The sequence below is a fragment of the Mytilus edulis genome, chromosome 10, assembly GCF_963676685.1.
Source record: "Mytilus edulis chromosome 10, xbMytEdul2.2, whole genome shotgun sequence".
NCBI lineage: Eukaryota > Metazoa > Mollusca > Bivalvia > Mytilida > Mytilidae > Mytilus > Mytilus edulis.
Window position 1 is genome coordinate 66706856 of NC_092353.1, and position 21731 is coordinate 66728586.

At 31.4% G+C, this 21731-nt stretch overlaps 1 protein-coding gene across 5 annotated transcripts; it reads right to left on the bottom strand.

Annotated features, from left to right (window-relative positions):
- Positions 1 to 343: 343 nt before the first annotated feature.
- Positions 344 to 20071, bottom strand: LOC139491704 (procathepsin L-like). 5 transcript variants are annotated; one of them, XR_011656611.1, is made up of 11 exons: positions 18628 to 18784; positions 12464 to 12686; positions 10890 to 11032; positions 10140 to 10295; positions 9587 to 9619; positions 9010 to 9201; positions 7694 to 7859; positions 7025 to 7133; positions 2685 to 2784; positions 1456 to 1818; positions 344 to 1413 (listed from the first exon to the last, which is right to left on the bottom strand). XR_011656611.1 is itself a non-coding variant. In XM_071279530.1 (11 exons), exons 3-10 carry the CDS (start codon positions 12660 to 12662, stop codon positions 2685 to 2687), a joined length of 1098 nt encoding a protein of 365 aa, XP_071135631.1. In that variant the 5' UTR covers positions 12663 to 12686; positions 18628 to 18782; positions 19992 to 20071; the 3' UTR covers positions 344 to 1818. The 5 variants fall into 5 exon arrangements, 3 of the variants coding, with proteins under 3 accessions (XP_071135631.1, XP_071135630.1, XP_071135632.1); XR_011656612.1 differs by having other exon boundaries at positions 344 to 1517; positions 1675 to 1818; positions 18628 to 18782; XM_071279530.1 differs by adding an exon at positions 19992 to 20071 and having other exon boundaries at positions 344 to 1818; positions 18628 to 18782.
- Between the last annotated feature and the right edge of the window lie 1660 nt (positions 20072 to 21731).

Genomic DNA, 21731 nt, shown 5'->3' on the forward strand with positions numbered 1-21731 from the left:
ACCACTTGACCTTCGATAGGAAAACTGACAATAATAAATTGTACCAACTTCATACAGTATTGAGCAAAAGACAATCTAGTACTGCAGATTTATTTATTTTTGTGGGTATTATTTTTCCTGGAATGCTGAAATCTAGCAAATTTGTGGATATTTGATTTGGTGGTTTTGCAAAGGTCTGTATACAAAGCCTATGGAAAATATGTTATTTGTTGAACATTTGAATTGGTGATTTCCCTGTATCAACGAACCCACGAAAATTGGTATCCAACGAATAATAATGAATCCGCAATAATGATCATTGCTCCATTCAATACAAAATATGCAAAAGAACAAATAAAACTTGTTGAAAAAAAGAACATTTATTATGAGATTTCTTATCATAAATACAAAATTTAACACATATCAGATAATCACAACAAATTGTCCAATATTATATAATAAATCAATGAATTACAATGCTTTGAGTTGCTAATGAATAAATCATAGATGAAATAACACAAAAATCACAAGTTTAAGGCATAACCAAAACCAAAGCAGTATATTTGATTGAAAATTCAAATGACAAAAGGGAAATCACTCTATTTAAGCAGAAACATTTTATACTAAAGATAAATAACAACATTACAGATGTCTCAATTAAATTGGACACTCAATATGAATGATCTGTAATCAAAATTTGCTTCATATTAAAATTGTTTGATTAGTATTATTAAAGAAATACAAAATCAAATTTTCAAACAAAAACAAAATATTTTTCTTGTCTGGAGTAAAATTACCCAATTATCTCCCTTAGCAGATCATGTAGATTATAAATGACTATGAAGAAACAGTTTGATGCTTCTGGTAGGATTTCAGATCCAAGTTTAAATCATTTATAAACATGTAGAATTGCTGTTATTATCATAAACATGTAGCACACTTTAGTACTCATATAAAATTTATGCAAAAACAACTTCATGTATTTCAGATATTATGTCCAAGTTAAGTTTTAATAATAAGTCTAGATCTTAAAAATGAGATTCACACAGAAATTGGAGAGAATTTTTGTTTAGAAAAATTTAGTGGAGATTTTGTCCTTATCAAATCAATTTTAGACATTCAAAATAATAATAAATATTCGGAAACAAGTATATCTAACATATACATGTTGAGGTTCAACAATCCATCGTTTAATATCACATTTAACACCGGTTTATGTAATTAGGATCAAAACAGATTGTCTAAATTAACAGAAAAAAATATTTCAATGTGACAACTAAATACTGTCTTAAAATATGAAGGAAAAATTCTGACAACCAAATAGAATTTCTCATATTATAACACAAGAAAAAATTATAGTATAATTTTTTTTTCATGTGAAAAATTCAACCTGGATATATGTTGGCAGTTTTTTTTTCATGTGAAAAATTCAACCTTGATATATGTCAGCAATATTTTTCATGTGAAAAATTCAACCTTGATAATATGTCAGCAGTAAAAAATGTATACAAAAATCTGGCTACTTTAATTGTGACTTTGTAGGTTGGTACTGTGTCAACTCTATAAACACTGGAATGTTTAACATTCTATTTACAATATCTACATTTGTAAAAAAAATAACTTGCATATCAAAATTGTTTTATATTGTGAAAAATATTTCTTTTGTAAGTTATGGTTTTTCCTGATAATGTTAATAACAATAAGAATATTGGATAATGCTTGGTAAAATCTACGTAATTTTGTCTCATACAAATTAGTACAGATGTTGAGTATATACTATATGAAAGATTCTGGTTTTTAAGATTCACTGATCCTCTGTTTTCTGTAAGAGTTCCAAATCTGTGAAAGAAATAAAATTATGTTAAACAGTATAAAATTAAGATCTTTGACTGACTATGGTATGCAATTCAGATAAATAAAACATAATCTCTTTATTAGTAGTTTCACCCGTTTTGAAATGTAAATGTTGGATACAAATTTCTGTGTTAATTTTCCTCACCAGTTTTGTGTCTGTATAAATTTCACAGCCTTTTTTTATCAGAGGAGAATTTAGCGGGCCTGCCCCCCCTTTTCATAGGACTACATATATATATATGGTTGATGCTTTAATTTTTTATACGTCCCCCCCTAATGTAATCATGGCACCCTGTTTCTAGATTCCTGAACACGCAACAAAATCTGTGAGAGACCATTTTTCAACATTATGAAAGTAAAGAGATTCTTATTTCACAAACAAGATTAATTTTGATTTTGTGATATTGTGCTTAATCATGAAATACCTTTTTACATTTTTGTACTATGAAGCCTTTCCCCCCCTTTTGTCAATGCTCATTCATGAAAAATGTGTGCCCAAGTTCAGCCCAACTCAATAAGATTTGTTGTGTAAAATTTAAAGTATCTAAAATTCGACTATAAACACAATAAGCTATAATGAAATAGACATTTGTAATTGCATAAATGAAATGAGATAATTGTTTAACTTGATGGTCAGTAGGTTTCAGTATATTTTGCTTGATTCTTCACCAATTTGTTTGCTAGTTTTAAAGAGGAATTTGTTGCACACATTGTTGTTGTATTAACTGCAAACAGAATTAAGATATCTACAAATCATCTCAACTATGAAACCCATATCAAATTTTTTGAACCAAGAAGTTCATATATAAAAGTAAACCTTTCTCACAGTAATAAGATAGTTAATTACTTACTTAAACAAGTGGATAACTGGCCTGTGTAGCTATACCGCACTGGTTATCCTTATTTCTGGTCATTTTCACGTATCCTTGGTCACCCCATGTTTCACCCCAGCTGAAAAAATATAATTTAAATTAGTTTTTCTTAAAAAAAATTGTAATTTTCTATTGATGGCAAAATGTGTGTTCGGTTCTATTTATGACAATTTACAATAGTTAGTAACTGTACCATAAACATCTAGGCCTACTGTCAGGAACTTGATGTTCATTGGTTGTGGTTTGTTGATGTGGTTCATAATCGCTTCTCGTTTCTTGTTTTTTTAACCCATTCAAGGCGTATGATGCCATGAGGCATCACCTTAGTACCGCCGTATGATGCCTTAATGCATCACCTTGCTACGGCCGCGTGATGCCATAATGCATCATGGAAAGCGAAAAATACTCTGACCTACTTTCAGTTTTAATATTAGATCAATTACGTAAAGCTGTAAAGCGTACGTTACCACAATGTGTGAACAGGTTTCAATTATTAATATTATGTATAAATTTTGACAATAAAAGTCATTGTTATGTCATTTCTTCGTACTTTCGATTTGCGTTCATGATAAAATAATATGCCGCCATTTTTTCAATTTTGTTGACATGTGTAGTCAACGTGATCGCTTTAAAAAATGAAAGTTCATTACCTTCCACACAAAATATTTAAACCATTTATGTATCGCTGTTTTAAAAATTAATAATATTTACTTAGGACTGTTTAATAAATAAGATAAGCCGGTAATGGCTGTCTCTTTATGTAACATCTTTGCATGTTGTTGATTTACGCTCTGTTGACGATCGGAAGTTTACGGTTTTTGCCGACAAATAAATTTCACACGATGTGCAGGTGTTCTCCCAAATAAGGAAATCCATATTTTTGTGCAGCCAATCAAATTTTTCTAGGCTAAAAGGCGGTTCCATAGTAAAATAGTTGTGAAAAACGTAGTATTGTCGTCTGGGTGAAAATAAAAAAAATGTCTGAATCTTCGGATGAAGAGTTTGACGGATTTTCGCAAAATGAAGTTGATGCAGCTGCACAGCGGTACAATGATAGGCTTGCACAAATTGGGATAGGTGAATTAGATGTTGTTGATAATGAAAATGAAAGTGAAAATGATTTTTCTGATGAAAATGAACCCCTTGTTGTTGATGAAGCTGGTGACCGTCCTGCTGAAGCTGATGGGTGGCATGAAAATTTTAATTATTATGAGAGGGGATTACCACACATATTTTTACCACGTGGAAATACTGGTCCTACCACAGTTTTAGATCCAGATAAAGAGCCCGTGGATTTTTTCTCATTGCTGTTTACCAATGCCATTTTGCAATACATCATACAGGAGACAGACAGGTATGCCAATAAACAAATTCGTGATCATCCTGATGAAAATAAATCCCCATGGGTTACACCAACTGTTGAAGAAATGAAGGCTTTTCTAGGTTTATGTTTCTTGATGGGAATCAATGTAAAACCAGATATAAAATCCTACTGGAGCACAGATGTTATGCTGGAGACCCCGTACTTCAGTAAAGTCATGAAAAGGGATCGCTATATGCAAATTATGCGGTACATCCATTTTTCAAATAGTGAGCAAGCCCCACAGCCAGGGGATCCCAATTATTCTAAATTATACAAAATTGAATCGTTAATGAATATGTTCACAGATTCTATGGTAAACCAGTATATCCCTAAAAGGCAACTATCAGTTGATGAGGTGATGGTTCCATGGAAAGGACGACTGTCTTTTAAGCAGTATATGCCAGCCAAGCCTACCAAATGGGGAATAAAAATGTGGGCGATAGCTGAAGCTAATACAGGATATGTTTCCTTCTGTCAGGTATACAGTGGGAGGATAAATGGTGTCGCAGCTCATGGTCTGGCAAACCGTGTAGTCAAAAATTGTATTGAAAAGGCAAATGTTATAGGGCAAGGGTACCATATTTATATGGACAACTATTTCACTTCTCCCACCTTATTTACAGACTTGTTTGAACATTCTAACACTGCTGCATGTGGGACTGTAAGAATAAATAGGAGAGAGCTTCCTAAAGATATTATGAAGAAAAACCCTGAAGGTGTAATTAATCGTGGGGACATGCAGTTTAGACAGAAAGATGCAGTGGCTGCTGTTGTATGGAAGGACAAAAAAAATGTAAACTTAATTTCAAGCATACACGATTTCTCAGTAGGTGCAGTGCAGAGGAATGTGCAACAAGCAGATGGTATTTTTCAACGACAAGAGATACCATGTCCACAGATGATCTCTGATTACACACAGTACATGGGAGGGGTTGATAGGGCTGACCAGTACATCCAGTACTATGTTTTCCAACACAAAACACTGAAATGGCCTAAAAGGATTTTCTTCACAATGATAGAAATGTTGAAATTTGATGCCTTTAGACTTTTTCTGGCTTCTCCTCATCATCAACCAGGCCCTGGTAAGAGACCAACAACCTTTTTGAAGTTTTCCAAGGCAGTAGCAGCAGGACTGATAGCTGGATATACAGGTGGTTCAGTTCATAAAGGCCGCCCATCACTTGTCCCGGTTGATGACCGTCTTACACAGAGACACTTGCCAGGTTCCTTTGGAAATAAAAGTTGGTGCCATGTCTGTCACATGAGAGTGAAAAACAATCAACAAGAGACGCGTAGACAAACAAAATTTGGCTGTCTAGATTGTGGAAAGCACCTCTGTCTCCCAGAGTGTTTCACGGTGTTCCATTCTGTTAAAAATTACTGTTAGTGTTATAGCTGTGTTGTTAGTTCCAGACAATTTTGAATTTATTGACTTTACCATTTCAATTTGCGAATTTATTTATTTATAAACTATGAACAAAACTAAAGAATAACTGATGAAGGATATATTTAAAAAGATGGTATCAAGAGACATTTTAAAATAAAGAAGGAATTTTATAGAGAGATTAGGACAACAAATAGTAGTTAACTGGACAATGAAAAAAAAAATTAAAGACTTGAAAAGAGGCAAGTAACAAAAAAATTTAAAACTGTTATTTTTGTTTGTTACATAACCTTATAGCAGTTTAAAAATTAAATCAAAATAATATTATTTTTTGGTCAAACATCTAATTGTTCATTTGATTTTGATTTTTTTAAAAGTTTTTTTTTTTTATCTGCTTAAATTGCTATTAGGTTGCATGCCTGTTACTTAGTTTGAAATGAATATTTTCAAGGAAGGTAATTTACTTTGACAAGTACAGAGATTATTTGTTTAATCATTGAACAAGTACACATTTTTATTTGTCATAGAACCGTAACAAGAAATTCTGTTATACCCAAGTTACTTAAAAACATACGGCAACGAATTTAAAAAGAGTTGTCGTCCGCCAAATTACAATTGAGTTATCTCTCTTTAATTGTTGTTGACATGAACAACGCTTTGCAAATGGCGGATTTCAATCGCTGGTAATTCTCGTGTTGTCGGTCGTTTATCGTCTTCCCAATCAGTTATGGTGTTGTCATAGACATTTCATCTTATTCTTTGAAACAAAATGAAACATAGAACGTAAGTAAATATCTCAGAAAGGGAACGGTCAGAAGAAACTCTCCCCTTCGCAGACATGTATTTGTAAACATTCAGTTATAAAAAAAAAACTCGTTCGTCATAGACCTAAACTGTTGATATTTCTTCCGTTTCATATCGCTCTAACCACACCACAACTCAAAACAAGTAGGGTACGACTTAACCTTAAAATATTTTAACGAAAATCGATCTCAAATAGCGGTAATTGCTGTTTGAAGTTCCAAGGCGATTTTTTATGAGCACATGTCAAATTAATCCCGGCCACGAAACTGCTCGTGCTAATAAATCTCCGGCTATACGAACGCGCCAAAAAAAACAATTCCGTACTGAAAGTAGATATTAGACCATTGTTTTTCCTGTTTGAATGGTTTTACACTGGTCACTTTTGGGGCCCTTTATAGGTAGCTGTTTGGTGTCAGCCAAGGCTCCATGTTTGAGACTGTACTATGACCTATAATGGTTTACATTTACAAATTATGACTTGGATGGAGAGTTGTCTCATTCACACATTCTTATATCTATCTACTGCTTTAAAAATTTACTCAAGAGTTTGGAGTATGAAATGTATAGAAGAAACACCAAATACATGTGATCAATCAATTCAACACAGAAAACAGAAAAAGTGATATTAAAATCAATTTCTAAATACTGGTACATAAAAATAAACAGAACTAGTGGCAACAATAGCAAAATGCAAGCATAGATAGGACAAATTTCTTTAATTCTCAACATAAAATCTTTTACTATTGTTCTTAACTTGAGGTAACATACCTATTTTTAACAAGCCAGTAATCGTTTCCACTATCATCAGTACCATAGCCTATACATAATACTCCATGGTCTAAATTTTTACTACTGCATTCCTCTTCGTCATATACACCTAGAGTAATATTATTTCGATGTATACAATAAATTACCACAAATATAAATGAGGTAAAATAAAACTTGCTAGTAGATTTTATGATTGAATAATCTTTTCTTATTTAGATTCATATTGTACAATAAATGAAGACCTGATTAACAAAAATTTTAAGAATTATAATTTGGCTATTTATGTTCTGATATTTTTGGAAATACCACAAAATTAAATACATGCAAGTTAATCAACAATACCAAAAGTACATGTACAGAATTGGACTGACAGAGTGATAACTGTGATGACACTATTGACAAGTTACTAATAAATTCAAAATTTGTTCCAAATATAACATAGCTATATAAAAACAATTGCTTAGAATTTTATAAATTTTGACAGAAGTGAATGAGTATTTCCAATCTTTCAGAGGGCATCATCAATTATTGTTTTTGTAGAAATTGTTGTTGTTGTGTGTGTGTTTGATAATAATATCTGTTGTTTTCTGTTTAATCTTTAAGACATGTATTCATTTTGTGCATATCAAATTCTTCCATGAACTTCATATCTACCAGACAATTGCTTACCTCCTTTGTAAAGTTGGAATGATTGATGACTGGCATCTATAGCTACAGAAATAGGACCAACGGAAGCTGAAGCTTTCTTGAGGTCAGATTCACTACCACTTTCTACATCAACAAATCCAGTATCTGAGGCAACAGTCTCACTGGCATCAAAATCACATTTATGTTGCTGTAAACACAATATCAATATTAAATCTTTCAATTATGATGACTAAAAATCGGGACCAATACTGTGGATTCATTATTTATTTGTTGGATGCCAGTTTTCGTTGATTTTGTAGGTACAGTAAAAACACAAATTTAAATGTTCAACAATTGCAGATTTGCTGTATAATTAAATGTAGACTTTCATAAAACCATGAAATCAAATATCCACTAAAATGCAAATTTTTCTCATTCCACGAAATTTGGTACCCACGAAAATAAATGAATCCACAGTAATACACGTTTTTGATACTAATTGATTAAAATTGTTTTGCCTTCCACTGAAATCTACAACTGTTTTGTTTTCTGCTCTCAATATTTTAGATTTTTAGATTTTGGCCTGGTTAAAGAGGTTAAGGCATATTACAGAAACATAATTGTTAGAGTGGGGTGCTCATTTTCGCCACTTCTTTCCATGTTTTCTATAGTATATGTTCAGGTCTATATGTTTTTGATGTATACTGATATTTCTATATGAAGATAACTTCAAATGCAAAATATTCTTAAGCTTGAAAACGTGTTTGTTTGAAACTAATCACCTGAAAAGTTAGAGTAAAGGTTGTTAGAAATTTCCTGATTTTTTGTCAATGGGGGACACATATTCGCCGTTTTTACACATCTATTTGAAACCAAATAACCGCAGCTTTAAACCATATTTATCAAATCAATTACATTATAGATGAATAGCAGACATTTCAAAGGCGTAAAGAATTGAAATTTAGGGCAATCAGTAATTACTAAGAAATACCTCTTTGAAATCGTGTTTTTCATTCAGGAAATTGGCCGAAAAATCGTTGTCCGTTTTTCGGCCCTAAGCGGTAAGTGCCGCAATTTTGTCTCAGTTTAAAAAATAATCATATTTATAATAAAAATATAATTTGACGGCATATTTCTTCCATTTCAGCCATCCTTTGAAGTTTTTACAATTCAAAATCATAAAACGGCGAAATTGAGTCCCCGGCGAATATGGGCACCCCACTCTATTTGTTTTTACTTTCATCCACAGTTCAAAATTTCTCAAAAGAAGTTATGATCTTTTTGCAATTTAAGTTTGTTTGAAAAAAGGTCTATAAATAATTTTAGTGTTATGATTGTCAAATATTTGAAGAACAAACCTTAGCTGTGTATGGATAGTCATCTTCAGTTTCTAATCCACCGACAGCTTTGATATATTTGAATGCGTCATCCATTAAACCACCATTACACCCTTCGTTTCCATAGTCACCAGAACAGTCAACCAATTGCTGCTCACTGAGAGAAAGTAATTTACCTGACTTTCTAAAATGTTGTCCTTCCAAAGCACCAGTCTGTAAAGTTAAATTAATGAAACATTGACATTGACTCAAATTTTTGAATGAAAAGGTTCTGTTGGGTTACATTTCCAGTAATTTTATATTATCTTGTGCTTTATAAATAAAATTTACTGAATCTAGCTTCTGATTTTTCAAAACACTTATTAAAAGTTGAAATGCAAAAAGAAAATAGTCTATTTTGGTTGTTGGGTTGATGCCTCAATAACATTTACTTTACATATCTTTTTATTCATATACTGAAATATGTTTTTATTGAAATCATATACATAATTATTTTTTGTCATCGTTGGTAATTATCAAGACTAAAGTATGTAAACAATCAATAGTTTCTTTCTTATCCAACGTAATTAAAATGTAAAAAAGAGGAAACTTTACTTACTGTACTGAATGACCAACATGAACCACACTGTCCCTGGAAGTACAAAGATTAATCACTCATTATTTAAATAATCTAAATAACCAACACCAAACTTAAATTGTGAACCTAGCATAACAAATTGAATTTCTCTGATTGATTTCCAGTATTTTAAACGATATATATATGCTGTATGTTTATGTCTAAAAAAATCCATTATTTAATATCTAATGAATTTTATTTTATGACAGCAGCAATTAATATATAAGGATAAATTTTTTTTAAACACTATAAACATGAAACTATAATGTTTGAAATAACAATTTCCTAAAATCATTCGCAAAACAACCTAGCTCCTAGATGCAATTAAGATCTTTCTTTACTTAAAATTTTAATGAAAACTAGAACTTTGGATACATGATGTAAGTAAACTTCTTTCCAGTTAAACATAAACTCTTGTTAGTTATAATAATAATAATAAATTTTATTTTGTTATATTATTTTAAGAGAAAATTGACACAAATTATAAAGCAGCAACAAATATTGTCATACCAATTGTCAGACAAATATATTTTACCTGATTTTTGACTGGTGTTACATATCCTTTGTCTCTCCAATCTACATTCTCAGGTAAAACAGCATTGAGAGGGGGGAGGAACTTTGACCCTGTGCTTGTTCTATTGACTGTTTTCTTGACCTGGAATCCATGATGTTGCATATACTCCCAGTGTTCCTAGATAAAAAAAACATTATTATCCATAAATCATATTTAAAATGTACAACTGGATTGATTAATACTATCTGCTATAATTCAATTACAAACACAGGTTTCGAAAATAAACATCTTGTACTGTGTTACATCTGATGCCATATATTTGGCAACAATGTATTCCATATTCAACTGATGAGTGTGTAAACTTAAAATATTTACCTTCAAATCAAAATAGGATAGTCACAGAAGTGTTTTTTCTCTAAATAATTATGTTTGAACTACAGGATGAATCAAATATAAGCTGCACTTTTAGATTGGGACAAGCAATGACCATTCCTCTGTAATTTCAGGTTGCAAACTGGTATAAACTTCATGTTTAAACAAGATCTTCAGTCCAAAATTGACCTAGTTTTGACAGGTTTTGCTGTTTCAGTTTTAAATCTAGAATTATTATGAAGCCCATCAACTTTTGAATTTGTTACTCAGTCTTAATAGCAAATGGTAAAATCTAGAGGACAGATGAATGAAACTTGTGTTCATTTTAAAATACAAGATTAAACCTGGCTTTTTTATGTAAATTGAATAAAATATAAAAGTAAGAGTTATCCCCCTTACCAAATCTGCAAACTGGTTGATTCCAAGATAATAAGACTTCTGACCAAGACTATATTGTTTGTTGTGTTCCTCAATTTTTAATGCATTCTTCTTGAAAACAGTTCTACGATATGTTTCTTCTTCAATGGTATGATAAGATTTACCTACAAACAAAGAAGTATTTTTCATTAATTTGTATCTGGAATACAAAAAACTTTTTCATACATTTAGCAATTTATATTTTTACAATTAAAAAAAAATTAAAACAAGCATCAACAAGATCAATAGACAAATATGTAATTGATTTTTCTCTTATTTCACATTTTTCATTATTTCCAAGTGATGACTTTGCAAGGCTTGTATACAAAAGTCTTTAATATTACCCAAAAATATACATGTTTATTGTTCTTGTGAATTGCGATACATGTAACTATCACCAATATATAAAACTACAAGTTTCAATAAAAAAAAGTTTAAACAGAATTTATTATTAGTAAAAATGATCTGGATTACAAGTATGACCAAGTCATTTGGTCTTTGTTGGATAGTTGTCAACTCTTTTAGTTTAATATACGGTATATGTCAATGAGACACAAATTATCAAAAGATATCTAACATGAGTCAATGCACTTTTTAGAAAATTTTACTAGCAAAATTGTTTGTATGTGCACTTTTCGGAAAATCTTGCACACACATATATGATTGTAGCTAGTACAAGTGTATTCAAATATCTATAAAATCCTAAAACTTAACCCTTATGCTTAAATAATAGATATAAATAGAATGTGTTTTGGTATTTAATTCAAAACACCTTACATGCCTTATGATTTTATATGTTCAAATATTTTGACCTCAATTCTGTTTTTAAAGAACCAATGTAAATAGAAGATCAAGGTCGTACACATTCAATGTAAATACGTAGTATCAAAAAAGTAATTCCCCATTTTCATTTTCAGAAATTTTGTAAATCCAGAGGCAAAATGGAAAAAAAAACTCTACATATTGGCCTTTCATTAGTGTTAACCAATGAAGTCGTTACTTCCTGTTTTCCACATTAAACCAAATGTGATTATGTAAAGTAGGACTTCCTAAATAACCCTACTTATCAAGAAATAAAAATAATGTGCTATATTTGTACATAAATGGCCTGTACATTGATCATTTGCTTTTCACGTGATGATTACGTTCAGCATATCCCAAACACACATATTTTGCTGAAAACCCACAAAAATAAATCATTCTTTTAACATGGAAGCAGAAGCCATATATATATACAATAAACCAGAGAAATAGTGAGTTCAACAAAACCTGTCTCTGTAATTTAGTTTTTTTTGTTGGACTGGTATGTGAGTTAACAGTTCAATTTTTGGTTGTTCAAAGAAAAACTCAAGGATACTTCACGAACTACCAAACTCTTAAAACTTTGTCTTAATAGCTAAGCTCAGTCTTAGCTCGCATGAAATATAATGATTTTTCTGTTGAAATTCTATTCATGCAGTATTATAGAGAGGGCGACAGAGGGAACCTAGTTAAAATACATTTTCAAAACTGATTGAAATTTAAGAACATGTACATTTGTACCAAAAGATACCTACTGTGTTCAAGTTTAAATTTTTCCCAGGATTTGTCATAAGGTTCGAATGATGTGACAACATGACCTTTGGGTGCTGTCACGGTCATTTTAACAGATGCTGGCTGAATATCAAAATATCTAATGATTGAGTTCTGGTCCTGTGCCTGTGGTGCAGTGAATACAGTTGCTATGGCAACCAAAAGTATACATAGTCGAAGCATGGTTAGGCAATGGTTATTTCACTCCTGCAATAAAATTAAAGTTACATATTAACTTTATCCCATGTTATTCATTGTCTTTGGATATTAATAATGATTTGACATGTGCACAGAAAAAGCAATCAAATTTTCCATCAATCTTGAAATGATCAAATCCCTTTAAAGTTTTGAGATAGAGTTTAAACTTTTATAATAAATAAAAGCATGCCTTAGAAAATAAAACCTGTACAATGTATTCTTACTGAAGTTACATGTAAGACAACACGGTATAATTATTACAAAATTTTTTTACAAATTTTTTAGTAGCCATAAGATTTTTTTATCCAAAAAATATACATGATAAAAGATGAAAAGTTCATGTCAAAAAAACAACACAATAATTAAAAGATATCTTATGGTTAATTTAAAAATAAACAAATATCTATGAAATATTAGCAATGAATTGATTAATTACTTAGTAAACTTTACCTTGAAGACTTACCAGACTCACAGTTTATACTGATATATCTATCGTCAACTAAGCTATCTATATATATTCAATGTATGTCAAGTACTTTCTCGCTATGGATAATCATATACTTAAAACACTTATGAATAATAATTAGCATGTACAGATGTCACAGAGTGATGCATCAACCACTGTTTTAAGTCATATGACTTGTATAATGATGGGGGTGTATCTCTTGTGACTTGTATAATGATTGGGGAGGGATTAGTCTTGTGACTTGCATAATGATTGATGAGACCAACTCTCATCCCAATTATTTGATTAATGAAAATTCAGAAATCATTGTGATGTTTTTATAATGTGAATGGGTGAGTATCCCAATAATAAGAACTCACATTTTGACATAGACCTGTAATTTTTGTATGCAGATTTTTTCAAAATCACAAAAAAATATCATCAAATATTTTGACCTATTACAAATACATGTATGTTACAAAAGTTTTTTTTTAAATTTGAATAGCCCATAGAGATGCTGACCTTTATAGTTTAATAGAAACCATGCCAGTTATTGTATTACCCAATAAATGATATCCCCTATATATATATATATATATACATTGTACATGTAGGATGTAGCCATAAAAATTCTGGTGATTGGTTCAAGTCACTTCAAGTATAGAAATTGGAAGTGGAAACATCGAAGTCATTAATTACCCTATCTGTATCACTTTGCCATGGATCAAAATTATATAATTTGGCTTAGAACCATTGTATATTTACCTTTCATTATTTCTAAAGTAGTCAGAAATTTATTCATTGCTAAATTCATTACCTTTCAATGTTCAATATAATTCATATGTAAAATATTTGTATAAAATTTGTATGTTAAAAAATATATAAAATCTATTTATAGAATTTTAATCAATACAATAATATTTACCTTTGTTGTCAGATTTAATCTAAAATCTATTGGAAACATGTGCTTATATTATATTCTGTCACATGCACCTCGAGACAAGTCATATGATACACCCCCCAACTAAATCATGAAATATTGATCACATGGTAATCCCTATAATCAAATGGGTTATTTTCAGAAAACTAATAATTTTCCAAAAGACTTGTTCTTGTTCATCTGAAGTTATCTATCTTAGTCCATGTACTCTTAGGCTAATGTTGAAAGTTTCATTTTAGTTTCATTTTAGATGTAAAAGATGAAATGAAACTAAAATGAAACTTTTAACATCACACAGATTTAAAGATTTACAACATGTCCATCAGACCAGGCTTATAAACTTTCTATCAGATTTGTTAGAATTTCAATTAAAACTTGAAACCAAATTTAAGAAAACAAAATTAGCATCTGAAACTGTGGCTTCAAATTAAAGGTTATGAATGATTATGACCATATATCAAGAAAGCATCATTGAGATTGAGCAACTGAGTAATTCAAGCAACATGAACGCCATCAAATATTGAAAGTGGAAATAGGTGCTCTCACTTAAGGTTCTGCTCAAATCTGGTACCTGTTGTGTTGATGATATAAGTAAGTAACATACAGTGATCATGGTGATAATTCAGTTATATCCAAATTGAGACGAAAAGGGTGGATAATAGTTATGTCATAACAAAGGTCAATAAAGAGTTTCAAGCTTTCAAGGTTTAATTATTTTTTTTAATCCAATATCTTATACATGTACAGGTAATATGAAGAAGAAGAAAAAACAGTTACACAAGTAATGATTAGTGTCGTACAAATTTTTTTATCCTGTCAACATTGTGCAAGTTTAAATTCTTCTTCTACATGTTGACTATTCTGTCACTTTTGGGTGTGCAAAAATATAACTTTGTATACAAAAAGGTGCTATACAAATATTTCACAGTGGTGATTTAAAACAGGGCTTTTGATTTATTTGATAGTCAGGAGCCTCTTGAAAGATTCAAGGTTGCTGACAGATGTAACTGAGGAGGGTAAGGCATTCTAATCCCTGATAGTCCTCAGGTAGAATGAATCTTTCCTTGTTTTTGTGTTACATTATGGGATCTGGAACGAGTTTGTGCCCATATTTCTTGAGATCCTGTCTGGTGGTAGAGTAAACTGTGGCTTGCTGCAACGTTGACCTCGAGTGATTGTTACACAGCATTGACTAACGTGCTTTTTCCCTTTACAAATGTATCCTCTAAAGAAGATAGAGTTTTTCCTTTACAAATGTAACCTCTAATGAGGAGGGTAAGACCTTTATCGGGACTCCGGGATCAGGTGTTTTTAAGCTCGGGATTTTGGGATTGACCCTTTCGGGATCTGGGAATTCTTTTTTTTTCGAATTACTGGATGTCAGGATTTAAATTAATTTAAAATTTGGGACTTCAGGATTTCATGTTTTTAAGCCCGGGATTTCGTGATCAGGACCTCTCCTACCCCTACCCCCTTTTCTAATCATGCTAATGGTGTCCTCTTAATAGACCACTTTTGAGTTCATCTGTCACCGGAAAAAAATCGTCAATTATACGCGCCTTTGTGACGTCATTTACCAGATAGAGGGGCTCGCCTGTATCCCTTTACTATAAACGTCATTCCCTAATGACAGCGGTGCAAATTGTCAATTATGAGAGTTTAATTTGCCGAATAATTCGTGCAATATAGCTTTATAGTTTTTCAACCACTCGCTCAACATTGAAACGAAGTCACGACGCACCTAAACGCATGAGTGACGTTCACTAAAACCAAAGTTTTTGACGGAAATGCATCGAACTCGAAAGTTGTTTATTAAGTTGTTCTTACAGTATCAGTAAAATACAATGTATGATCTGTTTCTGTACTGATGTATTACATATCTGGCCGATATCCTTTGTACCATTTCTAACTTTTTTTTATCATAGATGATGAAATATTTCGCAAGTCTGCTCTTATATTATTGTGTATTGAAGAAAAACACCATTTAAATACACAATTTACCTGTGAATTCCTCACGTTTTTTTTTTTTAAATTCAGGTGCGGATCCAGAGGGGGGTATTGGGGGGTTGGACCCCCCCCTTTTTTTGGACGATCAATGTATTTGAATGGGGACATGTAGTTGGAACCCCCCCCCCCCTTTTTAAATGTCTGGATCCGCCCCTGAAATTATACATATATTTTAATTATAGTCGTGAAAATCTATTTCTGCCCATATATTATGTCCCTGGCCCAACTCTTTCGGATAAAAGAACCGAGGGCGAGGAGATGGAATGTTATATCGTCTTGGTACCTGTTTTGACGCGGACCAGAAATTGTAAACTTAAATATTATCCTTAGAATATAAGTTCCCAATGGACAATATATTAAGTAAAAACTATCCCTACAGATGAAATATTAGTAAATAATGGATATTTTTTACCTTTAAAAGTTGTCCCACTCTAAAAAAGATTATCCGCTACGAAGGATAAAATCAATGTAGATATAATATCCTAAGGATAAAAGTGAGTAGTAAAATAATTTTCCATGGGATAATATTACCAAGAAATTTATCATTTCTAGGGATAATATTTCTACAAAATTATATCCATTTGGGATAATATTTCAGTAAAATTATATCCAATGGGATACAATGTCATGTAAATACTATCCTACTGTATCTTGATCAATGAAGTGTTTTAACAAATGGCACATTGCTTTAAAGAAACAATTAAATTGATAATAGATAATCATTTGTGTCAAGATGGATGGAGAGGAGTATAACGTTTTGTACAAATATCTGCTGAATAAAGAATACCCCAAAAACAGCTCTTTAAATGAGAAACAAGCATTACGAAAACGTGCCCAAAGCTTCTTAATTAAAAAAAATAAGCTGTACTACAGAATTAATGAAGGTAAGTTTTATATTTATATTTGTATAATCATCAATAATTAACAGTGTTTGTTTTGAAATATGTTTTGAATTAAATAAAAGAGATTTTAAACCCAAAAATAATCAAATATCGATCATGGATCAGAAGATGTAGATAAAATAGAACTATCCCATAAATAATATACAAAGGTTATAATACATGTAGTATACAGATATTCCCAAAATTTCCTACTAAGGACTGTTTTTAATTTTTTCGTAAAATGATCCGGGAGATAAAATGTCTTTGAATATTTTATCCTCTAGGATAGAAAATTGCAACATTTTATATCCCACAACACCAAAATAATATCCATCATTGTGGATATTTTTTTAGTGTTGGGGATATAATTTGTGGCAATTTTCTATCCTAGAGGATAAAATATTCAAAGACATTTTATCTCCCGGATCATTTTACAGGGGGGATCAAATTAATTGTTACAAAATGACGCACCGATTTAGTTTTCGGTTTTATATTTCTAAACAAAAGCCGTGACGTCATCAAGAGTTACCGTTCCATAACATGTTGGTGAAGGTCATCTGACTACAACAAAGATGCCTAAAACTCTGCCCAGAAATGTTATTATTGCTTGAAATATTAAAGATAATGCAATTTCCGCCATTTTATTAAGGTCAAAAACATTCTACCCTTCCCTGGATGATTACCAGTCCTACATCCTCTTTGGCCAATATAAATATGTAACCGCATGCTTCCCCATTTTGTGTTTTTGAAATCACATGACTGTCATGTGATATGGTTTTACATTTAAGCGGGAATCACAGTAGAACAAATGATCGTCGCTTATATGATTTTCTATGGTTTATCGATTTTTTTTCATTTAATGTTACTTGTATGAGGTAAACATTGATAAATGTATTGTTGTCATTAGTGTTTTATGAATGCAATTACTTTTTATTTTCAAATATAGAATATATATATCAGTTTCATAAATTTTGTACAATTTTATAATAAAATTGAAAGAAAAAAAAAAATAATTAAAAATTTTGTTCTACTTTCCCTATGATCATTAAAGTGTATGAAAATTTCAAATTTGTAAATAAAATAGAATTTGTTGAACAGTGTTAACTATAAAGAATCCAGATTGAAGCAATTTTTCGATTATTAGGTACGAGCAAGTGTTTTTTACTGGTTTGTTTACAGTGCGTCATTACTGGTACCCATCATTTTTTGACATTCCGTTTGTAATGTTAGCAAACATGATTTTTATTGCTTTTAATGTTTCAAATATCTACTGTTTAATGATTGAAATATATTAACAAATAATCAATCTTTTATTCCATTCCGTTTTTCTACTTCTTTTAAATGGTTGATTAAATGCAGAGACAAATACAACGTTAGGTGCGTCATTACTGGTTCCACCTTATCGCTATTTGTCCGCCATTGCTGGAAATCACACAGGTTCCCGTAAAATTTTGACGTCATAAAACAAAATGTCTGACGCCACAATGGAAAAGTGATTGTTGTTGACGTCAAAAGTTCAAGCGGACGGGTCAGCCGGGAATAGCGATAAGGTGTATTGTTATGAAACACAAGAACTAGAACTTGACCCACAATGTTATGGTTTAAAAATAATAATAAAAAGTGTGAAATGTCTTTCTATTTGAAATATAAACATATCTGTAAATATTATCTACTTACTTGATTTGCGTTGTCTTTGTTCTATTGTTTCGTGTTGAATGAGGTCTACCTGTATGAAACTGAGTTGTTGTCATATGATTTTGAATCATGTGATTACTATATCCGGGTTCCTCTTACGGCTACGCTTGATTAATCTTTGACGCAGTGTACTAGTACTAAATTAACATAATACAAGCTGAAGTTTTTTTATTTACTTTTTTTAATAACGGGAAGTTAATATTTAGAATATGTTATGAAATACTGAAGCTTTAGTTAAAGGCAAAACTTTCGTTTTGTTATTGTTTTTCAGGATATCTCTGATTATCCTAATAACCAAAAATAAAAATAGAATTTCGCCACCCCCCCCCCCCCCCCAAACAAAAAGAAGCTATAAAGTTAAACGTGTTAAAAATCTCTAACGCAAGGTCGTGATCAAAAATCTTTATTTATGTATCTGTATGAAGAATCAAACATACATATCAATGAGGGTCTGGATGGGGGGGGGGGGGGTGTCTGTTATTCTGTATGCATTTAATTTTCACCCCTTTTTTCTCTAATCTTTTAAAAATTAACCCCTTTTTTTCTCTAATCTTCAAAAAATTAACCCCTAATTATTTCTCTAAAATTCATTTTTTTGCCCATTATTCTCTAATCTTCAATTTTTAGGGCATTATTCTTTAATCATTTAACCCAATCCAAACCCTCATCAACGAACGGATTACAATACAGTGATTTGATAGAAAAGACATGCATGACCATGGCACCTCAACAGTGTATACAGGTCTCTGGATATAATAAATTCGGAGCTAATAAATTAAAAATATTCTATAGCATAGAAAATTGAAAATTAAAGGATTTTATAAGCCGGGTTGAAGCATGAGCAATGGCAGATCCAGAAAATTTCTTAAAGGGAGGGTGCACCGTGTGACTGCCCCGCTACTTTAATCAGTGACTCCCGAAATAATCACCCAAATTTTACAACACGGAACCAAAGAGTGTACATATATATATGTTGTGTACAAGTTGTAATGTTGTACAAATTATAATTTGTACAGAATTTTTGTACAAGTTATCAGTGTTTTATGACCTGCTGAACAAAAATGGATGATGCAAGCACACAGTCTTTTGCTCCGCATATTTCTGTCAATTTTTCACAACTTCATGATACAGTCTAATACTGAGCATTGATACAAAAACATTATAAGACCTCACAAAGATTTTGTATAGATATGAATATGGTATAAGGAAAAAAATAAAATTAGAATTTAAACCATTCAGGTAACCTCATTTCCAGTTTGAAGGCAAGGAGAATAGCACTAAATGTTAGGTTGACGTATATTTTTTTGAATTTAAAACATAACACTGGTACATTTTATAAGTTAAACCTGTATCACCTGTTGCAAGAAGGTATGTGTCAAAAAACTTATAACTTGTACTAAAACCCTGTACAAATTATAATTCGTACAAACTTACATCTTGTACACAACATATATATCGTCGCTGTTATGCAAAAACCTCGTATCTAAGGTTTTGATAATTTTACACCAGGCAGTAAAAACTGAAATCTTTTATCGCTTTTTTAGAATTAAATATGTATGTTCCTTTGTATGCCAAAATATCTGATCTTTTAACCAATCAATTACCAAGGCTAGCAAAACTTTCTGCTACTATATTGTATTTTCAAAGCTTTTCCTTATTCTTAAGCTAATATATTAGCGTTGAGAACCTGAAATTGATTAAACTCTTCCTGTTATAATGTCAGCTGCCGGTTTTGAAATACGATATTTTCGCACAACATAATGTCTCACCAATCCGACTACACTTTTTCGTCATATGTCAGAATTCGGATTAGTGATTGGTTAGAAGATCAGATATTTTCGCATACAATGGAACATATATACTTAATCCAAAATAATCGATAAAAAGATTTCCGCAAAAAATTGAGATACGAGGTTTTTGCATAACAGCGACGATATAGGACTCGGTGGAATATTTTTACGTCACTGAATTCGGCATACTCAAACCACATTGAACCAGGAACATATATATGATATAAATTTCCCAGCTCAAACTATACATCATTTTAGAAGTTTATTGAAGCAAGACTAGAAAAAACAATTATGGGAAAAATGTGATTTTCAAGGATGGGTATAAATTATTGCTTTAATCAAGGATTTGTATAGCACTATACAAATCCTTGTCTGAATATAATTCTGAATCTGCTACTCATTTAAATTACAGCATTGTCATAAATAAGTAGATTGAGCATGGCATATCTATACTATTAAACGAGAAGACCTCATTTTGGGTGTCGCTTCTCTTCTTTCCACAATAAATTAATCAACACGCCTCTGTGTCCTATAGGTACAGTGCATAGTCGCATTTGTCATCCATTCATATGATTATTCAGATTGAGTTATTTTGGGAGAAAATCGAGAAAAAGGGCATCCGGATATTGTCCCGTCATTGGACAAAATTTTAAGTCAGATTATACTTCCGGTTTGCGTTTTTCTGTATACTTTGAACATACATATACTACGAATAAAGTGTATTTTCAGAATTCTATCTGCTATTATTTTCAAGTTTACTATCCACGGTGGTCACAGAGTTTATTAAATAGAGAGGGTGACCCCGGTCTGTATATTATATCAATGACCACCTCTGTATATTATATCAATGACCACCATGGATCGATTAGAAAACTTAGAATTGAAAGTAAATTTTCAGAATTCTATCTGCTATCATTTTCAAGTTTACTATCCACGGTGGTCACAGAGTTTATTAAATAGAGAGGGGGGGGGGTAGGATGAAAAATGTTGTCCTGCATATTTTTTTAGCTGTAATCTCTGTCCTGCCTTTTTATTTTTCACTCTGTTCGGTCCTGCCTTTTTTTTTAGTTTATCCTGACTTTTTTTTACCTAAATTGTCGTCCTGACTTTTTTTTTTTGCAAGTGTCTCATCCTGCCTTTTTTTTTACTCAAAACTCCTGTCCTGCCTATTTTTTTCAAATTTCATCCTAGCCCCCCCCCCCCCATAAATATCAAATTGTAGCTCCCTTAGAATTGAAAGTAAATACACTTTATTTATATAGTGAATGTTCATAATATACAGATAAGCGCTAAAAT